Source organism: Chanodichthys erythropterus, chromosome 19 (assembly GCF_024489055.1).
Source record: "Chanodichthys erythropterus isolate Z2021 chromosome 19, ASM2448905v1, whole genome shotgun sequence".
NCBI lineage: Eukaryota > Metazoa > Chordata > Actinopteri > Cypriniformes > Xenocyprididae > Chanodichthys > Chanodichthys erythropterus.
The window spans coordinates 27,230,312-27,248,101 of NC_090239.1; the positions used below are offsets into that span (position 1 = coordinate 27,230,312).

The 17,790-nt window shown below is 36.0% G+C and overlaps 1 protein-coding gene across 2 annotated transcripts; it reads left to right on the plus strand.

Annotated features, from left to right (window-relative positions):
- The first annotated feature begins 77 nt into the window (after positions 1-77).
- Positions 78-16,066, plus strand: kif22 (kinesin family member 22). Of its 2 annotated transcripts, none has more exons than XM_067369358.1 (13): positions 78-217; positions 419-611; positions 1,785-1,912; positions 3,837-3,991; positions 6,598-6,807; positions 8,194-8,587; positions 8,672-8,792; positions 12,074-12,194; positions 12,490-12,673; positions 14,012-14,097; positions 15,124-15,345; positions 15,466-15,525; positions 15,899-16,059. In XM_067369358.1, the coding sequence occupies exons 2-13, from the start codon at positions 421-423 to the stop codon at positions 15,926-15,928; spliced, it is 1,902 nt and encodes a 633-aa protein (XP_067225459.1). In that variant the 5' UTR covers positions 78-217; positions 419-420; the 3' UTR covers positions 15,929-16,059. The 2 variants fall into 2 exon arrangements, with proteins under 2 accessions (XP_067225459.1, XP_067225460.1); XM_067369359.1 differs by having other exon boundaries at positions 106-217; positions 406-611; positions 15,899-16,066.
- The last annotated feature ends 1,724 nt before the right edge of the window (positions 16,067-17,790 follow it).

The following is a 17,790-nucleotide window of genomic DNA, read 5'->3' on the forward strand; positions in this document are numbered from 1 at the left end:
ATGGATTTGGGTTCGTTGATTGGTTGAAAACAGTGAAGGGGCGGAGTTTTCATCTTTTGAAAATAACCGTGCCTAGTCCAACAGGCGCCATTGTTGAGGAGTTTACAGAGATGTTGCGATGCGTCGAATGAAATTAATTTAACAAAACATCTTTTATTGTGCCAAAGACCGGATTAGATAAACCAAGACTTGGTTTAACAGTTCCACAAGTCAAAAGGTAAGTTTGATGTAGTTTATATGTAACGTTACTTTGTGTTTTGCTTTTGGAAGGGAAACGCGTCAGTCCTTTAGTTCAGCAGCGGGTATCGAGTTAAAAGCACATTAAGAAAACTGAACCGTTTCCATCTAACGTATGCTACATTTAAAAATGTTTATGTATCAGTTGATATGAGGAAGTAAACTCAGTGTGTTTAATTAGATATGGCACAGCGAGTTTCTGTGAATGAAGCTGCTGGGTCCAGACGGACTTCCAGAGTTCGTGTCGCGGTTCGGTTGAGACCCTACATGGACAAGCAGGATGATAAGGGAGAGGGGCCCTGTGTCAGGGGCCTGGGGCCACAAAAGCTGGAGATCATCAACTGGAGGAACGCCACTGAGACCCTTCAGTACCAGTCAGTCATAACCCGTTTTGTTTTCTTATTTATTCCTCCATTCTGTCTTTTTTTATGATCAAGCACTTTAGCAGGTCATGGTCTCAGTGCAGTAGGTCATGATTTGGTAGCTGGTGCTGATATTAAACTTCTCTTCTAAAGAAAGTCCACTGGCTCTTCTTGTGCCTGTTTGGATTATCAGGGAGAGAAACACTCATAACAAAACTTGAAGAGGATTTTACTGCTAACTTGATATTTGAACACTTAATATTTAGTTTTAATATTCTTTCCAATTTTAGTGTTACTTTAAAAGTGTGGTTATTTTATCTTATTGGCTTGTATATTTAAAATCAGTATCATTATATTTAATTTAATTCATTCTAATATTAATTAGGGCTGTTCAATGAATAATCACATCCAAAATAAGTTTGTTTACATAATATATGTGTGTGCACTATGCATATTTATTTTGTATTTATAAACGCATACATGTGTATGTTTAAGAAATATTTACATGTATGTATTTATATATAATTTAAATATATACATTTATTTATTTTTATATTTTTCTTAAATATATTCATGTGCAGTTGCAAGAATAAGTATGTGAACCACTTGCAAAATCTGTGAAAATGTGCAAGATTTTAACAAAATAAGAGTTTTTTTTTTTTTTTTTAGTACTGTCCTGAGTAAGATATTTTACATAAAAGATGTTTACATATAATCCATAACACACAAAAATAGCTGAATTTATTAAAATGACCCAAAGGTTTGAACCATTGGTTCTTGAATAATGTGTGTGGTTAACTGATGATCTATGACTGTTTTTATGTTTTGTGATGGTTGTTCATGAGTCCCTTGTTAGTCCTGAGCAGTTAAACTGAGCTCTGTTCTTCAGAAAAATTCTTCAGTTTTCCAGCCTCTTTTGCATATTTGAACCCTTTCCAGCAGTGACTGTGTTTTCGAGATCCAGCTTTTCATTGAATCACCCTAATATTAAATAAAGGCTAATTTTAGATTTAAAAAAAATATATATTAAAAAGCGTTTGATTTTGGTCCAGAATTTTCATCCCTAACAAATTTATAAAATTACCTGTAACACAAAATTGTTTTTGTTGTTAGTCATAGTTCTCAATAAATTATGGCATTGCGTGTTTTTGCAGTGATTGATCTAAATTGTTTGTTGGATTGTAGGTTTGATGTGTTTCATGGTGAAGAGACGACGCAGCAGGCGGTTTTTCTGACCTCCGTCAAGCCCATCCTCCCCCACATCCTCAATGGTCAGAACGCCAGTGTCTTTGCCTATGGACCCACTGGAGCAGGTATCATTTCTGCCTTCATCTCCTTTGAAGTTCATTTGCATTTTTAGTAGGGGTGACACTGAATAGTCTGCGATTCGAAGCTTCGATAGGAGGAGCCTGATTTGACTACCAATCTCACAGTCGAATCTTGGCAGGGGTGTTATGAGACTAGAAATGGTGGTGCTCAATATCTTATTTCTCCCAATAAGTTAATATACAGCCTATTATGATAATGTGATTTAATAAAAATGTGAAAAGAAAGAATGTTAAATATTTTTTTAATGTGCTGTCTTTTTTATGATCAAGCACTTTAGCAGGTCATGGTCTCAGTGCAGTAGGTCATGATTTGGTAGCTGGTGCTGATATTAAACTTCTCTCCTAAAGAATATCCACTGGCTCTTCTTGTGCCTGTTTGGATTATCAGGGAGAGAAACACTCATAACAATACTTGAAGAGGATTTTACTGTTTACTTGATATTTGAACACTTTAATATTGATATTTAGTTTAAACATATTTTCTGTCCAATTTTAGTGTTACTTTCAATAAAATGTGGTTGTTTTATCTTATTGGCTTGTATTTGTAAATTCGGTATCATTAAATTTAATATTAATTAGGGAGAGAAACACTCATAACAATACTTGGTGAAGAGGATTTTACGGTTTACTTGATATTTGAATACTTCAATATTTAGTTTTAATATATTCTTTCCAATTTTAGTGTTACTTTAAAAGTGTGGTTATTTTATCTTATTGGCTTGTATATTTAAATTCAGTATCATTAAATTTAATTTCATTAATTCTAATATTAATTAGGGCTGTTCAATGAATAATCACATCCAAAATAAAAGTTTGTTTACATAATATATGTGTGCGCACTTAAACAGATAGTGTGACATACTGGATTTTTTTCCCAATCAGGTAGGCAATAAATGATTTCAAAACATTTCTGTGTGTGTGTGTGTGTGTGTGTGTGTGTGTGTGTGTGTGTGTGTGTGTGTGTGTGTGTGTGTGTGTGTGTGTGTGTGTGTGTTTTGTTTTTTTTTTTTTTTTTTTGTTTTTTTTTGTTTTGTTTTGTTTTTTTTTGTTTTGTTTTGTTTTGTTTTGTTTTGTTTTGTTTTGTTTTGTTTTGATTTGATTTGATTTGATTTGATTTGATTTGATTTGATTTGATTTGATTTGATTTGGATGCTGTGAACGTTTAGTTAAAAGACTGCCACAGTGCCACTCCAGTTATGCGTTTATAAACAATATATGGTCTCTGCAGACAAAGTTGACAATTCTGGCTATACTTTTGTTATTTTAATAATTTCTTTAATTTGAATTTATTTATTGATCACTCAGGTTATCTAATTTAACTATTTGTTGCTTGTGTTTTGAATATATGTTCTCCTGTACTTTAGGCATTTTGCACTTGTGACTTTGACTATTTCATTTTTTATTATTTTTATTTATTAGTACGATATATTGTGTTCTAATTCAATTCTGTAAATTAATTTGATTGTTGCGCTGTAGAGTTAAAGCTTGCAGGCAATTTAGCCGATTTAATTTGATTTGCTGACGTGAAATGCATAGGCTATTGATCTGCAGTGTGGCCTTTCTGCAGTTATTTATATAGGCCTATATATTTTTAGGCTTATTCATCCAAAATGTTATTAATTTTCTTCTATATCTTTTGTGTGGTGGTCTGTACATCATGGCTGTGTTTATCCACATTGCCTTTAATTGCAGTTTAAAAAAGATAAGACGAAACTGACAATGACTTGTATGTGATTCGACTATTTTTTTTTTTACTATAGGCAACCCGATTCGACTGTAAATCCGTAGTTGGGGACACCCCTTATTTTTAGATTTGTTCAGCTAAGTGTATGATGTGATTTTATTGAGATTTTTATGATGTGCCATTTCACACTGTATAACACGGCACATTTCTTCTTCCTCTCTTCAGGAAAGACTCACACCATGCTTGGCAGTCAAGAGCAGCCGGGGATCATTCCCAGAGCTGTGAGGGAGGTCTTCAATCTGGTTGGAGCTCAAGAAAAGGGGCAGGATGGTTGGGAATACTCAATTGGGATGTCTTACTTGGAGATCTACAATGAAAAGGTATTCTATTGTGGTGAGCATGCTTACCTTAAAATAGATGCACTTTTCAGTTTTCAATATTTTTATTATAATTACTATTATTTTTAATTTCTTAGATGTAAAATGTTTGGGGTCAGTAAATGTTTTTGAAGTGTATTTTATGCTCACCAAGCCTGCGTTTATTTAAATACAGTAAAAACTGTAATATTGAAAATAGCGGTTTTCTATTTTAATACATTTTAAAATGGAATTTTGTCCTGTGATTCAGCATTATTTCTCCAATCTTCAGTGTCACATGATTCTTCAGAAATCATTCTAATATGATTATTTTAATACGACTTTATTATTATCAGTGTTGAAAACGGTGCTGCTTAATATTTTTCAGGGCTGGATATTGACACAAATTTCATGATTCAAATTTGATTTCAAGTCACAAGTTTGCGATTCGATCAGATTCCGATTCATTTTTCTATTTTGGATATATATTAGGTACAGTACATGGCAAATTTTCTCAAAGGAAATAAATCTCTGTATGCTGTAAGTATACATGGGAGCCAGATGGTACTACATTACTATATTAATTTTCATTCAACAGTGCTACTGATCTGCCTGCATTGACACTATTATTTAAGAGCTGCTGTGCAGCCAATTTATGTACCAGTTATCAATGTAAAGCTGCTTTGACACAATCTGCGTTGTAAAAAGCGCTATATTAATAAAGGTGACTTGATTTAATATTGAAGGTTAAAATTAACTGATTTGTACTTAAATTACACTCAAGGATGTTTTTATAATAATCAAGTTATAATACTAACTTTACATTCACATAATTATATTTCTACTCCAATTAGTTTTTAGAAATATAAACGTTTAAATGGTATCCATTTATTCAAACGTATTAAATATTGAAGAACATTTAAATTATAATGAATATGTAATATGGTGTATATATTTAGCAAAATGCTGCACTAGTAGGGGTGTAACGGTACACGTATTTGTAACGAACCGTTTCGGTACAGGGCTTTCGGTACGGTGCACGTGTGTACCAAAGCATTACATTGCAACCAATATTCACCACCAATAACCGCAATAAGCTCTGCGTTTTGTTACTTTCGATAAGAAACAAAGTGTCATCCTTCAAATTCTGTCCACGAAATCATGAAGTTTAAACAGAAAATGCCGCTTTGATGTGGGGTGACAGATCACTGTACATGCGCCTCAGTTCAACCGGTAGCGCGAGCGCGGAGCGCATATGAAAGTGTTCATCTCTTCCTCCTTAATACTAGTTACAGAATAAACATGAAAGAACATCTGAAGGTATGTTGCAAGATTCAGTACAACTTACTGAAACGGTCATATCTCATGTAATCGCTCATTCAGTGTTTCAACGGTGGAAAGACATCAATGAAAGCATCCGTATTCAACAATGTCATGATGCATTTACCTCAGAAAAGCCATTCAGTGTTCACAGCTTGTTAGTTCGCTAGAGAAATTAACTCTTTCGCTTAATATATGCACTGTATTAGCCAATATATTCATTATTTTACTTAATCTTTTAGTGATATCCTGATTAGGCTATTTAATGTATGTTTAAATAGATCTGATGTTAAAATAACAGCCACTGTGTAGAAATGATTATATTTCAACAACGAATTGGAGTAAAAACATTTAGAAGTTAATGCAAAAACTGCCTTAGGTGCAGCTTACAGGTTTGCATACAATTTGTTATTTGAGTGTTGATTATTTTATCTAAAAATAAAAAGCAATTGAATTTAGGCTAATAGTTAGGGCTCCCTACATAGTGTACAGCATTAGCAGAGATCATTTTTTTTTATCCTTAAACTTTTAGTTTTAATTTAATTTAATATATTTAAAGACAAACACAATTTGTTCAGTAAACCTCTGTTTAATAATAAAAAAAAGGCAATTTTATGTTTAGTTTTCTCTCCACCTGCTGTACCGAAAACTGTACCGAACCGTGACTTCAAAACCGAGGTACGTACCAAACCGTGAGTTTTGTGTACCGTTACACCCCTATCCACTAGTTCACTTTTCTAGCTGAATGAGTTTATGGTCACTAAATATGGTTTTCCTGAGGTAAATGTGACGTTACGTGACATTACAAGCTGTTTTATTGACATCTTTCCACGGTTAAAACACTGATTAAGCGATTATATTAGACATAGGATTTCGGTAAGTTCTGCTCTATATAACATACCTTCAGATGTCATATTTATTTCATGCTGTAACTGGCATTAAACCGGAGAAGATGATCAGTTTGCTTGCTTTGCGCTGCCGCTTTTCTTGAACTCGAGCACTACAGCGAGCTTTCACGCCACATTAGTGCCAAAACGGTATTTATTTTTTTAGAAACTTCAAAAACGGCATTTAAATCTTTTGTAACTTTACTGAAAATATATTTAAACTTTACTGTCACTTTTGAACAATTTAATGCATCTTTGCTGAACAAAAGTGTTAATTTTTCAAAAAGGAAAAAAACAATTGTTATAAAATATCAAATGAATTAAAAAATACTTTTTTGCAAGACTTAACTTTTTTGTGTTTACATTTAAACCCCATTTCAGTGGGCAGCTGCTCTGGAATATTGATTAGTTTTGTGTCTGTAGGTGCTGGACCTGTTGTCCCCAGGTTCCCAGGACCTGCCCATCCGTGAAGACAAGGACAGAAACATCCTCATTCCTGGGCTAACGCACACACCCCTCTCATCCTTTTCCGACTTTGACACTCATTTCATTCCCGCGAGTCTAAACCGCACCACAGCCTCCACTAAACTCAACCAGCGCTCCAGCCGCAGTCACGCTATCCTCCTCATAAAGGTTTGAACATGCACAATTCTCTTCAATCTACTTCTCCATTAGCACTTAAGCAGGTCCTGGTCTCTGTGTGGTAGACCATGATTTGGTAGCTGGTGCTGAAATTAAATCTCTGCCTCAAACAAACCACTGACTTTACTGTGTCTGCTGGCTGTGTTTGGGAAAGAGAACACTTATGTTGGTATTACAAAACTGGAGCCCTATGATTTTTGCAATGCCGAAAACGCTGAACACTCTGTATTATACAGTAAATTCCCTTTGTATTCATGAATGTCGCAGAAGTTTGAATAAATCAAAAGTACGGGCTGTACACTTAAAGCATTAGTTCACTTTCAAATAAAATTACCTGATAATTTACTCACCCCCATATCATCAAAGATGTTCATTTCTCGAAAAGAAATTAAGGTTTTTGATGAAAACATTCCAGGATTATTCTCCTTATAGTGGACTTCAATGGACTCCAAACGGTTGAAGGTCAAAATTACAGTTTCAGTGCAGCTTTAAACGATACCAGACGAAGAATAAGTCTTATCTAGTGAAATGATCAGTCATTTTTGAAAAGAAAAAAATACAACTGTATATGCTTTATATAAACAGATGATCACCTTGCACATGTTTCTTCAGTCAGAGACTTTTTCATACTAAAAGTAAACCTGCTCTCTCGTCTGTCAGCGCGTTGTCAGTGTCCTTTTTGCTCTGCAATGTATTTTGAGAGAATATGATGTGTAGCATGAGATCACCATGGCTTGTCAGACATAGCAACAGTAACCGAGGGGAGCAGGTCTTTGCGAAAGGTCAGTTGTGAGTTATAAAGTCCAATTTTGAAGGAAGATGTTCAGTTTACATCTCGCAATTCTGACTGTTTCTCAGTTGGGAGTTTTATTTTTTGCATTTGTCATAACTCATAATTCTGAGAAAACATATATTGACATATATTCCTCTTGTAGAGTAGAATGTACTTTTTCAAAGTAATAACAATAATAATAGTTTATTAAAACAATCTTTTAAGGAATATCGTAATTTTTCTGTGTGCCAAAAAAAATGAATTTTTTTTTCATTTGATTACATTTAAGGAGATTAATTACATTGATACTTTTGTGCAGTCAATTGATTACCACTGTTTTTGATAATGAATTAATATTAAATCATAAAACACAGAATCCAGAAAAAAATAAAATGGACAAGATTTTTGGGGGGAAAAAAGATTTCATAGGCCACTGTTACTTAAATTTGAATATTATTATTAAATTAAGTTATTGTTAAAGTTACTATTAAAATGGAATGCAAATTAAAAAAAAAAAAAAAAACAATTTCATAGTGCTTTAATAAAGGTTACTGACCCTCTAAAAAAGACTAACAAGCCATATAAATGCATGCATTTGCTCTCAGGTAGTGAAGTCTCAGCGTGGGCCGCCCCACAGACAACAAACAGGAAAGCTGTATTTGGTTGATCTGGCTGGTTCAGAGGACAACCGACGAACAGGAAACCAGGGCATTCGTCTGAAAGAGAGTGGGGCTATCAACCTGTCCCTCTTCACCCTCAGTAAAGTGGTGGACGCTCTGAATGCAGGGGCCGGGGGCCGTGTGCCCTACAGGGACAGTAAACTCACCCGTCTGCTGCAGGACTCTCTGGGTGGTTCTGCCCATTCTGTCATGATCACCAACATCGCACCGGAGTACAAATACTACTTTGACACCTTCTCAGCCCTTAACTTTGCCGCCAAGTCTAAGCAGATTGTCAATCGACCCTTTGTCAGGGAAACAGTTGTGGCTCCAACGATTGGTGAGAAGTGCAGTTTTATTTTATTTTTTTTCTGGATGATGAGAATGTTTATTTGATAATTATAATGTGTCCCTTCTCTTGTAGTTCCTGGAAAGAGATCCAGAGAGGAACAGGAGGCTGGAGGTTCTGGTGAGCCCCAGAACAAGAGGTCTAAGGAGGGGAAGAAAGCTGAACAGTGCCAATCACTGCCCGGACATCCACATGGGTAAGAGAGCATGTGTTGCAACAGCTGAACTGGTTTATTGTACGAGCGCTTTAGCAGGTCTTGGCTTTGTGCAGTAGGCCATGATTTGGTAGCTGGTGCTCAAAGGAAGACTCTCCCTATAGCGAAAACCACAGGCTAAATGTGCCTCAGTGGACATTTATAGGGAGTACACATGTGCTTTATTTCTGTGTGATCTAAGTTGATCTTTCAGCCTTATGAGGATATTCAATGTTTCAGTCTCTATTTATTTGCTGTGAATAGCTTTCAAATGAATTTAATTTTGCCCTAAGGTTTCCCAGACTGGGGTTTGTGAGTTTGAAGTTAAAGGATTAGTTCACTTCAGAATTAAAATGTCCTGATAATTTACTCCCCCATGTTATTCAAGATTTTTGTCTGTCTTCAGTTGAAAAGAAATTTAAGGTTTTTGAGGAAAACATTTAAGTATTTTCTCCATATAGTGGACTTTGTCGGGTTGAAGGTCCCTTTGAAGCTGCACTGAAACTGCAATTTGGACCTTTAAGCCATTGTACCCTGTTGAAGTCCACTATATGGAGAAAAATCCTGGAATGTTTTCCTCAAAAACCTTAATTTCTTTTCGACTGAAGAAGGACATAAACATATTGGATGACATGGATAAATTATCAGAATTTTTATTCTGAAGTGAACTAATCCTTTAAAATGAAAATATATCATTTATCACCCTCATGTCGTTCCAAACCCGAAAGACTTTCATTCATCTTCGGAATGCAAATAAAGATCTTGTTAATGAAGCTTTCTGTCCCTCCATTGACAGCTACACAACTACCACGTTCAAGCCCCAGAAAGGTAGTAAAGACATCATTAAAGTAATCCATGTGAATCTAGTGGTATAACATCAATTTTATTGCGCGACACGAGTTTTGTTTGAGGGGGAAAAAAAACACAATTTACTGCTTTTTATTTACAAAATGATCTCCAATGCACGTTCACGCAACAATGTCTGCTTTTGCATCAACACAACACAACACAGCTTGTGCCATGGTGCTCGCGTGAACATGCGTTGGAGATTCGAGTCCCTGTAAAGTCATTGTTCTGAGTTTGTCACACTGCAGAAAAATCTTAACCACCCAGCCAAATTTGAATAATTAAAAAAAATCTGCAAGTAAATGAAAGTTATCAATCTCGAAAAAAATAGGCAGAGCTCTCTGCTCTCAAACGCTGGGGGCGTGTCCGCTGTCTGAGCTGAAACCACACCCATTCACGAGAGCTGCAGCCTCAACTGTCTGAGTCAAACATACTGATGCTGCATATAAAAAAAAATCATGTTGGAGGGTTGCAAATTTTAGTAGTTACTGTGGACTACCTACTAATTATAACATCAGCACACACGGCAACTTGCACTCATTGGTGGGCACGTACTGCCAACTGTTGAGTCGAAAAATGACGGCGCCGCGAGACGGGAGGATGAAGGCCGGGACAGGAGAGACTCTGTCCGGCTCCATATCATATCATCGGTTGTCAGTGGGGCGGGAGGGAGGCCGAGGTCTGTTCAGCCACATTCACCAAAAACAGTGGATTATCTGTGAATCCTAGCTATAGCTTAGATTCCGATATTTCCCGCCAGCGCCCTCGGGTCGGGCCCTTGATAAAGCACGTCACGTGTCATGCGCAACGTCTCGTCCACTCGCACTCGCAGTCTCGCGTGCGTGACGCAACACACCTGCTGTGCGGCTTAAGAGCAAAATGGAGCTTGAAGAAGCAAAGAAAAAAATTAAAACAGGAGAATTAACTTTGAGCAAGTTTGGAGGAAAATCTGAGGTATGGAAACATTTTAAACTAGTCGTGGGGAGTGACAACATATGTGTTGACTTTGTCTCGTGCATTAAATGCGGCACGCTGCTCGCCTATGACAGCAAAAAATGGGACTTCTGAATAAACAAACAACGCTGCAGTTTACATGCTTCTTCCTTGTCCTATTATTCATTAAGATAATAATTAATAAATGCATGCACAATTATGAACTTGATAAATGTTACAAATGTGCACAAACAAATGCCTTTCAACTTACATGTGCAAAATTCAGAATTAAATGAATGTGCTGCAATTTGTACGAAAAGAGTCTACGTGTTTTAGCCATTAACATTTAGTTTAAAGTTTAAGTTTTGTTTTGAAGAAAGATTTTCTTTAAAGTGAATTTCGTTTAGTATGAATTGTATCTTAATTTTAATACATTTTTCATCATCCAATTGCCTTGATTTAATGCATAAAAAGCAATATAGCAGACAATATAATAATGACAGGAGGCGCCGGCGCACGGCTGTCACACTTACACCATTTGAAACTCGTAACACACACTGTCACTGAATTTACAAATACAAATCTTGCTTGTTGCTCACACATATATTATGATGAAATAACAATATGTTGAAGTAACATTATTATTAATAATTCATCTTTAGGAATATTTGATTGAATGCTGAAGGTTGTGCTTGTTCAATTTAATAAAATTAAAACTTTTATGATAATTAAAATAATTGAATATTTAATATTGAGTGGCCAATTTATGCTCATTTATTAATAGTATAACTGCGCAGCTCCCCCCTGTAGCCTAAATAGCACACCAGCACCTGCGTTAAAAAAAAAATCTGGCGCCACCCCTGGTTATAACGGCCCACATATTAAAAATGGTAGGGTTTAAATCGGGCTCATAATTACAGTGGACGTGCCAGGCCGGGCTCTGTCACAACGGGCTCGGGTAGGGTCGGGCTTGATTTTGTTCGGCTCGATCTAAGCTCTAATCCCAACTGTCTGAAAGTTTGAACAAAGTTAGAACGATATCACTAGAGACTAAATTAATCCTCCCCTTCATATCATAGTTTTAGGACCTTTAAATAAGGAGACCGAGCTGTATTGTATATAACAATCATGTAATATGCATTTGCGTGACGAAGGCATTACTAAATGTGCAAAGTGCTGTATAACCGTGATGACACTCAAGATTGAGGGGCGGCGCCATGCTTGGTGCGTCATCGACATTTATATAGTGTTGGGGTGGGGCCATGTTCGGGGGCCCGAGTGCGTCATTGGACCCCCGTTTTAGCTCCACCCAAAAAATTCATAAAATTGAGGTTAAACCACTGGAGTCAAATGGATTACTTTGATGTTTTTACTACCTTTCTGGGGCTTGAAAGTGGCAGTTGAATAATTGTAATTTGCTTAAATTCTTTAAGTAAATATTTTGGGAATCACTACAGTGTGCCAGTAAAGTAGTTGGATGTGCTATAAGTTTAGATGTCTTTCAGTTCACCAGATTCATCAGTTCTGGAGAGGCTCCTGGCCCTAGAGAAGATGATGATGGGTTCAGCTGAGAGAGAGAGGCTCAACCTGCTCAAAACTGTGGCACAGTCCCGGAAAGAAATTCAGGTATCGTACACACTCTTTCAATGTTTGGCTCCGTTATGTGGTCAGAACAGCATTTCCATCTGAATTTCAATGCGTCAGAAGGAATAAGCATCAGTGAGAGACACATCGGCATAGTTAATCCTTCAAATTGGGCCAAATTGCAAATTAGGCTGGATTACTAATACCATCTGCAAACTGTACTAGCGTCCACAAGAACCGTAACCCAGTTTTCAAGTGATCATGGGTGCTCAGTTTGGAAAACCACATCAACTAAAACCTCTAATGTGTGACTCAAATATATGTTCTCTCTCCAAAGATGTTGAAGGAGAAACAGAAGGAGCTGGAAGACAAAGCAAATATGCTTAACAAACAGAGTGAAGCCACTGAGAAAGAATCCAAAGATGCACTTCTCTTTAAGACAGAACTGCCCCCATTGCACAGAAAACATTCTACAGCTGCCAAACCACGCAAACAGCAGGCCGTTGTCACACCGCTACAGGGTAAGATGTGGCTGACTTCATTCTTATATCCTCCTGGGACATCTTTATGCATGAGTACTACCCAGTATTGATTCCAAGATGTTTCATGACCCTTTAAAGATGTTTCCTCTCTTTGTTCATTTGTTCTGTTAGCATGCAGTATTTTCTATGATGCTGTGGTTGCTTCGCTCTTCAGGGCTCAAAGCGGTTCCGCTCTGTTCCCTCTCTCATCCTGCTACTGTCAGCTTTTGTGGTTCCGGATGAGCTATATTTTGCTATCTTAAGGCCTGATGTATTCACAGTGAAGTTTTTTTTTTTTTTTTTTTTTTTTTTTTTGTGAAATAGGTTTGCAGTAAAATAATAATGATAGTTAATATCCCAACGCCGCCCATGCTGATGAGCGGTGTTTAGATGAATATGTAAATACATGTTACATGTCGGGCTGTGTAAACTTTTTTTTTTTTTTTTTTTTTTTTGTTTTCTCTGATTAATTTGAATTTAATGTTTTGCCACAATTGTATTTTTAAATTGAGAAATTGCGGTTTTGAATAAAAATGTTAGCAAACGTTTTCCATTTAACAATATGGCAATGATGACCGTTAAGAGAAGAAAATTACCTGACCACATGATGGTCTCGTGTGATGCACTCTATGAACGTAGAACACATCGCTAGTCTTAAGCGGCTCTTCACACAGAATAAGTTGTTAAAAAAACTAAAAAATTAAACTCTAAACTTTTTTTTGAGCGCCGTGTTTTAAGAATGCAGTTTCATGCATTAAAAAAACCACGAGACGTGAGCGCAACCACCAAACGTGTTTCAAGAGTATGTTTACATAGAAAACGATGAGAAAACTACTGCTGTATGTTTGACATTTTATGTTTGTATAAGGGTGACAGGCTGAAAGGTGCTTTTATGATCTGTTTTTACAGAACATTTGCTGTTAATAGCTTTTACAATGTTTATAATGTATATTTATGCCATTTTATTCAATAGATTGCTTAAAAGCAAGCAGCTTTACAGTATCAAACATGAAAAAGTGTCAGGGTTGGGTTGACCTCTAAAACTGTCTACATTTTGGCTAAGAACTGTTTAGCATTTTTCTTTTTTATATTTCTGAGCATATAGGATATGTGTAAAGTAAATTTGTAAACATTAAAGAAATCGTAATTGTGAATTGGTGAATCGTTTTGAGAGAAATCAAGATTTTATTTTATTTGCCATGTCGCCCAATGCCATCACACCAGTTCATCCTTCAATTTCACTTGAAAGTATATTGGGAATTTTAATCTTGGAATTATAAATTGATATATTTAGGAACACATTTTAGACGGTTTCATAAATCAGGACCTATGTTTTAGTCTCCCAGGTGCAGCCGTTGCAGCAGTGTGCTGTGGTGGTTAAACCATCACAATTCTTGGATAAGAAGAAACGGGTCAAAAGTGAGGTCAGTGTGCAACACATTGTCCCTTGTGTGCATATTAAAATGTACAACAATAATTGACTGATATTTTAACACTGTAATTGAAAGATGCAGATCTGAATGCCAGTATTTATTGTACAAAGGCCACTTTTTCTATGTATTTTTAAAGTTATAAAGGGATAGATCATCCAAAAATGCTATCAAATAGTCTAAGAAGACTTGTATTAACCCAAAGGTTACACCTTGCATGTTCAAATCTTTTTTACTTTTTTTTTTTTTTTTTTTTTTTTTTTTTTACCAATTAAACTTTGGAGTTTTAGGCAATTTGATCTAATTTAGGTCTTATTTATGTGTAAATGTAACAACCATTTGTATAAGCAAATATACAAACCTTTCAGACTTCACCACAGTAATCTACATGGTGTTTGGGTCAGATTACTGCAATCTGGTGATCAAGAAAAATAACATGAGTTCACGTCTGATCAAAATTGTGCACAATTTTGTTGTAGCTGATGTTCAATGACTCCACCAGCTGCACAAGAATTTTTATACTTGATGTAGTCATAACTTTTTAATGGTTTCTACTAGTTTTATTTTTAAATATAAACTTTTAAATGGTGACTAATAACATGATGGGTTTATTTAAAAACATTAAATATTGTAGAACATGTTGAGTAAAGTTACAATAAATATGGAATAAAGTGCATATAGTTAGTAAAGTGCTCAACTTTAGAGTTTTCTAGCTGCCTGAGTTTATGAACATTGAATGTCTTATCTGAGGTCAATTTTTATATACGTGATGCATAGTTTACAAGCTATTGACGTCTACTGCTTGAGCGATTACATGTGACATGATACAGATTTTGATAAGTTGTACTGTATATTTCAACATGCCTTCTGATGTTCATTCATGTTTATTTCATGCTGTAACTAGTAGTTAAGAAGTGAGCTGAGCTGCGCTACAGCGATCTGTCACGCCACATTAAAAAGGCAAAACTGCAGTCCAGTCCACCCAGCACTATTACCTTCACATGATTTGTATTTTGTAAGGTGGGTGAGGGTAAGGAAAATGGAGGTGTGGATCCACCCTCTGCTCAAGACATCAACTGGGAGTCCCATTTGGATTCAGCGTTACTGGAGCAGTCCAGGAAGAAAATCCTGCAGACACTGAACTCTGGCTCTCTGAAGGAGCTCAAGAGCCTGCAGCTGATCGGAGACAAGAAAGCCAAACTGATCATGGGCTGGAGAGAGATTCATGGGGATTTCACAGAGGTATAGTGCTGACTGATGCTGAGAAACACCACCTGTAGAGATTAAATCTTCACCTGTGAGGACATAGAGATTCATAGAGATGCAATGATTTTATTTTTTCTTCATTTTCCTTGTCTGTAGGTGGAAGACCTGAAGAAAATTGAAGGCATTACAGCTAAGCGCTTCTCCTCTTTTATAAAGGTATTTGGTTTGCATCAGTAATGTCTGCTATGGATTAGGGCTGGGAATTGATGCTAATTTCACATTTCAATTTGATTGATTGATACTTGGCAATATCAATTCAACATATTCATTTGGATGTATATCTGGTACAGGATGTCAGTTTTTCTTAAGGAAATAATACTACTAAATCAAACTAGTTTACGTGAGTTTTATTCAAATATTTGTTCCATTTTTACTTTTCAATATGCTATTCAATATCTGTATGTAATATTGAGAAATGGATGTTTTCAACCCAGCCCTACTGTGGATTTTTAATGTCTGGAGGGAAGCACAATTGAATGTGATTTAGGAAATTTCCTTTGAGTCATGCACTCTCTTCTTCTCCTCATAGGCAAATATTCTCAGCAGTATGGGAAAGTGAAGCATTTGAGCCACGGTGTCTGAAGAGGAGCGTTTAAACACCTGTGCTTGTGTTTTTAAACATTTTATGCATGTAACATTTGTGTACATTTTTTTTTTTTTTTTTTTTTTTTTTTTTTTCTCCAAGCTTGTGTACTTGACTGCTATTTTCCATGTTTTCTATTTTTTTCCTGCATTTCCTGATTTTTCCTTTTAGTATTTAACTTTTCTTTGTTTTAATGAATTTTTCATATGGCACTAAATAAATGCCAACATCAAAGAAGCTCAGTGAGTTTATTTCTCATGACAAATGGCTGTAATATCTGAAATGATTCACTTTGTGAACCACTATATTATTGGGATTCTCAAACATCCTTTAACAGTGCTATAGTTTTAAGATCAGCATGAGATTCTCCCAACATTGACCAGTATAATATTAAAGGTGCCGTCTTTTTAAAAGATGTATTACAAATCTAAGGTGTCCCCTGAATGTCTGAAGTTTCAGCTCAAAATACCCCATAAATTTTTATTATTATTATTATTATTATTTTTTAACTGCCTGTTTTGGGGCATCATTAAATATGAGCCGATTTAGGCTGCGGCCCCTTTAAATGCTCACACTCCCCACCCACGGAGCTCGCGCTTGCCTTAAACAGCATAAACAAAGTGTTCGTCATGCAGCAATCGCGTAATCTAATCGCGTAAGTATGGTATTTATTTGGATGTTTACATTTGATTCTGAATGAGTTTGAGGCTATGCTCCGTGGCTAACGGCTAATGCTACACTGTTGGAGAGATTTATAAAGAATGAAGTTGTTTATGAATTATACAGATTGCAAGTGTTAAAAAATGAAAATAACGACGGCTCTGGTCTCTGTGAATACAGTAAGAAATGATGGTAACTTTAACCACATTTAACAGTACATTAGCAACATGCTAACGAAACATTTAGAAAGACAATTTACAAATATCACTAAAAATATCATGGGTCATGTCAGTTATTATTGCTCCATCTGCCATTTTCCGCTGTTGTTCTTGCTTGCTTACCTAGTCTGATGATTCAGCTGTGCACATCCCGACGTGTATTGGGCTGGCATATGCAAATATTGGGGGCGTATACCCCGACTGTTACGTAACAGTCAGTGTTATGTTGAGATTCTCCTGTTCTTCGGAGGTCTTTTAAACAAATGAGATTTATATAAGGAGGAGGAAACAATGGAGTTTGAGACTCACTGTATGTCTTTTCCATGTACTGAGATCTTGTTATTTAACTATGCTAAGATAAATTCAATTTTTAATTCTAGGGCACCTTTAACAAATTTGCAGAGGCTTCACGCCCATTCGAGCTTAGACTATTTTTAATCCAAATGGACTTTGAATGCAACTTCCAAAAGATGTAAAATGTTTTTAGTTTTGATAAATCACCCTTTGCTGGAAGTTTGATTGACAGGTGATCTGACCAATCATAAAGCCGAATCCACCATTTTGTCCAACAAACAAACCAAACAGGAGAGTTCGTAGATTAACCTTGGTGGACTTGAACTGTCTTTCTGTGGTTGAAACGGCATACCTTGTGATGTTCATTCAAAGGTCAAATATGCTCCAAAATTATAAAATGTAATTTAGCCCATGTGCCAAGGAGTTTTTGCGTACAGCTGGTTGGGGGAATATGTCCAAAATGTTACAAAATATTGTCAACACAACCAAAGGGTTTTAGTATTAATATAAGTATTATATATCGATTTGAATGTCAACATTATGTGAAAATGACTTGGCCGAACACAAAATGCGCTTCCAAAAGCAGAGAGAAAGTGCAGTTTGGCCTTACGGTGTCCAGTTTGGATGGTTTAAATTAATCTGGTTCTATAAAGAATATGTGGAACA

Bases quoted from the DNA above. Each gene is read 5' to 3' on its own strand.
- kif22 (XM_067369358.1), top strand. From the start codon at position 421: ATGGCACAGCGAGTTTCTGTGAATGAAGCTGCTGGGTCCAGACGGACT. The intron at 6,808-8,193 runs GTTTGAACATGC...ATTTGCTCTCAG, and splicing joins ACGCTATCCTCCTCATAAAG to GTAGTGAAGTCTCAGCGTGG. The intron at 15,526-15,898 runs GTATTTGGTTTG...TTCTCCTCATAG, and splicing joins GCTTCTCCTCTTTTATAAAG to GCAAATATTCTCAGCAGTAT.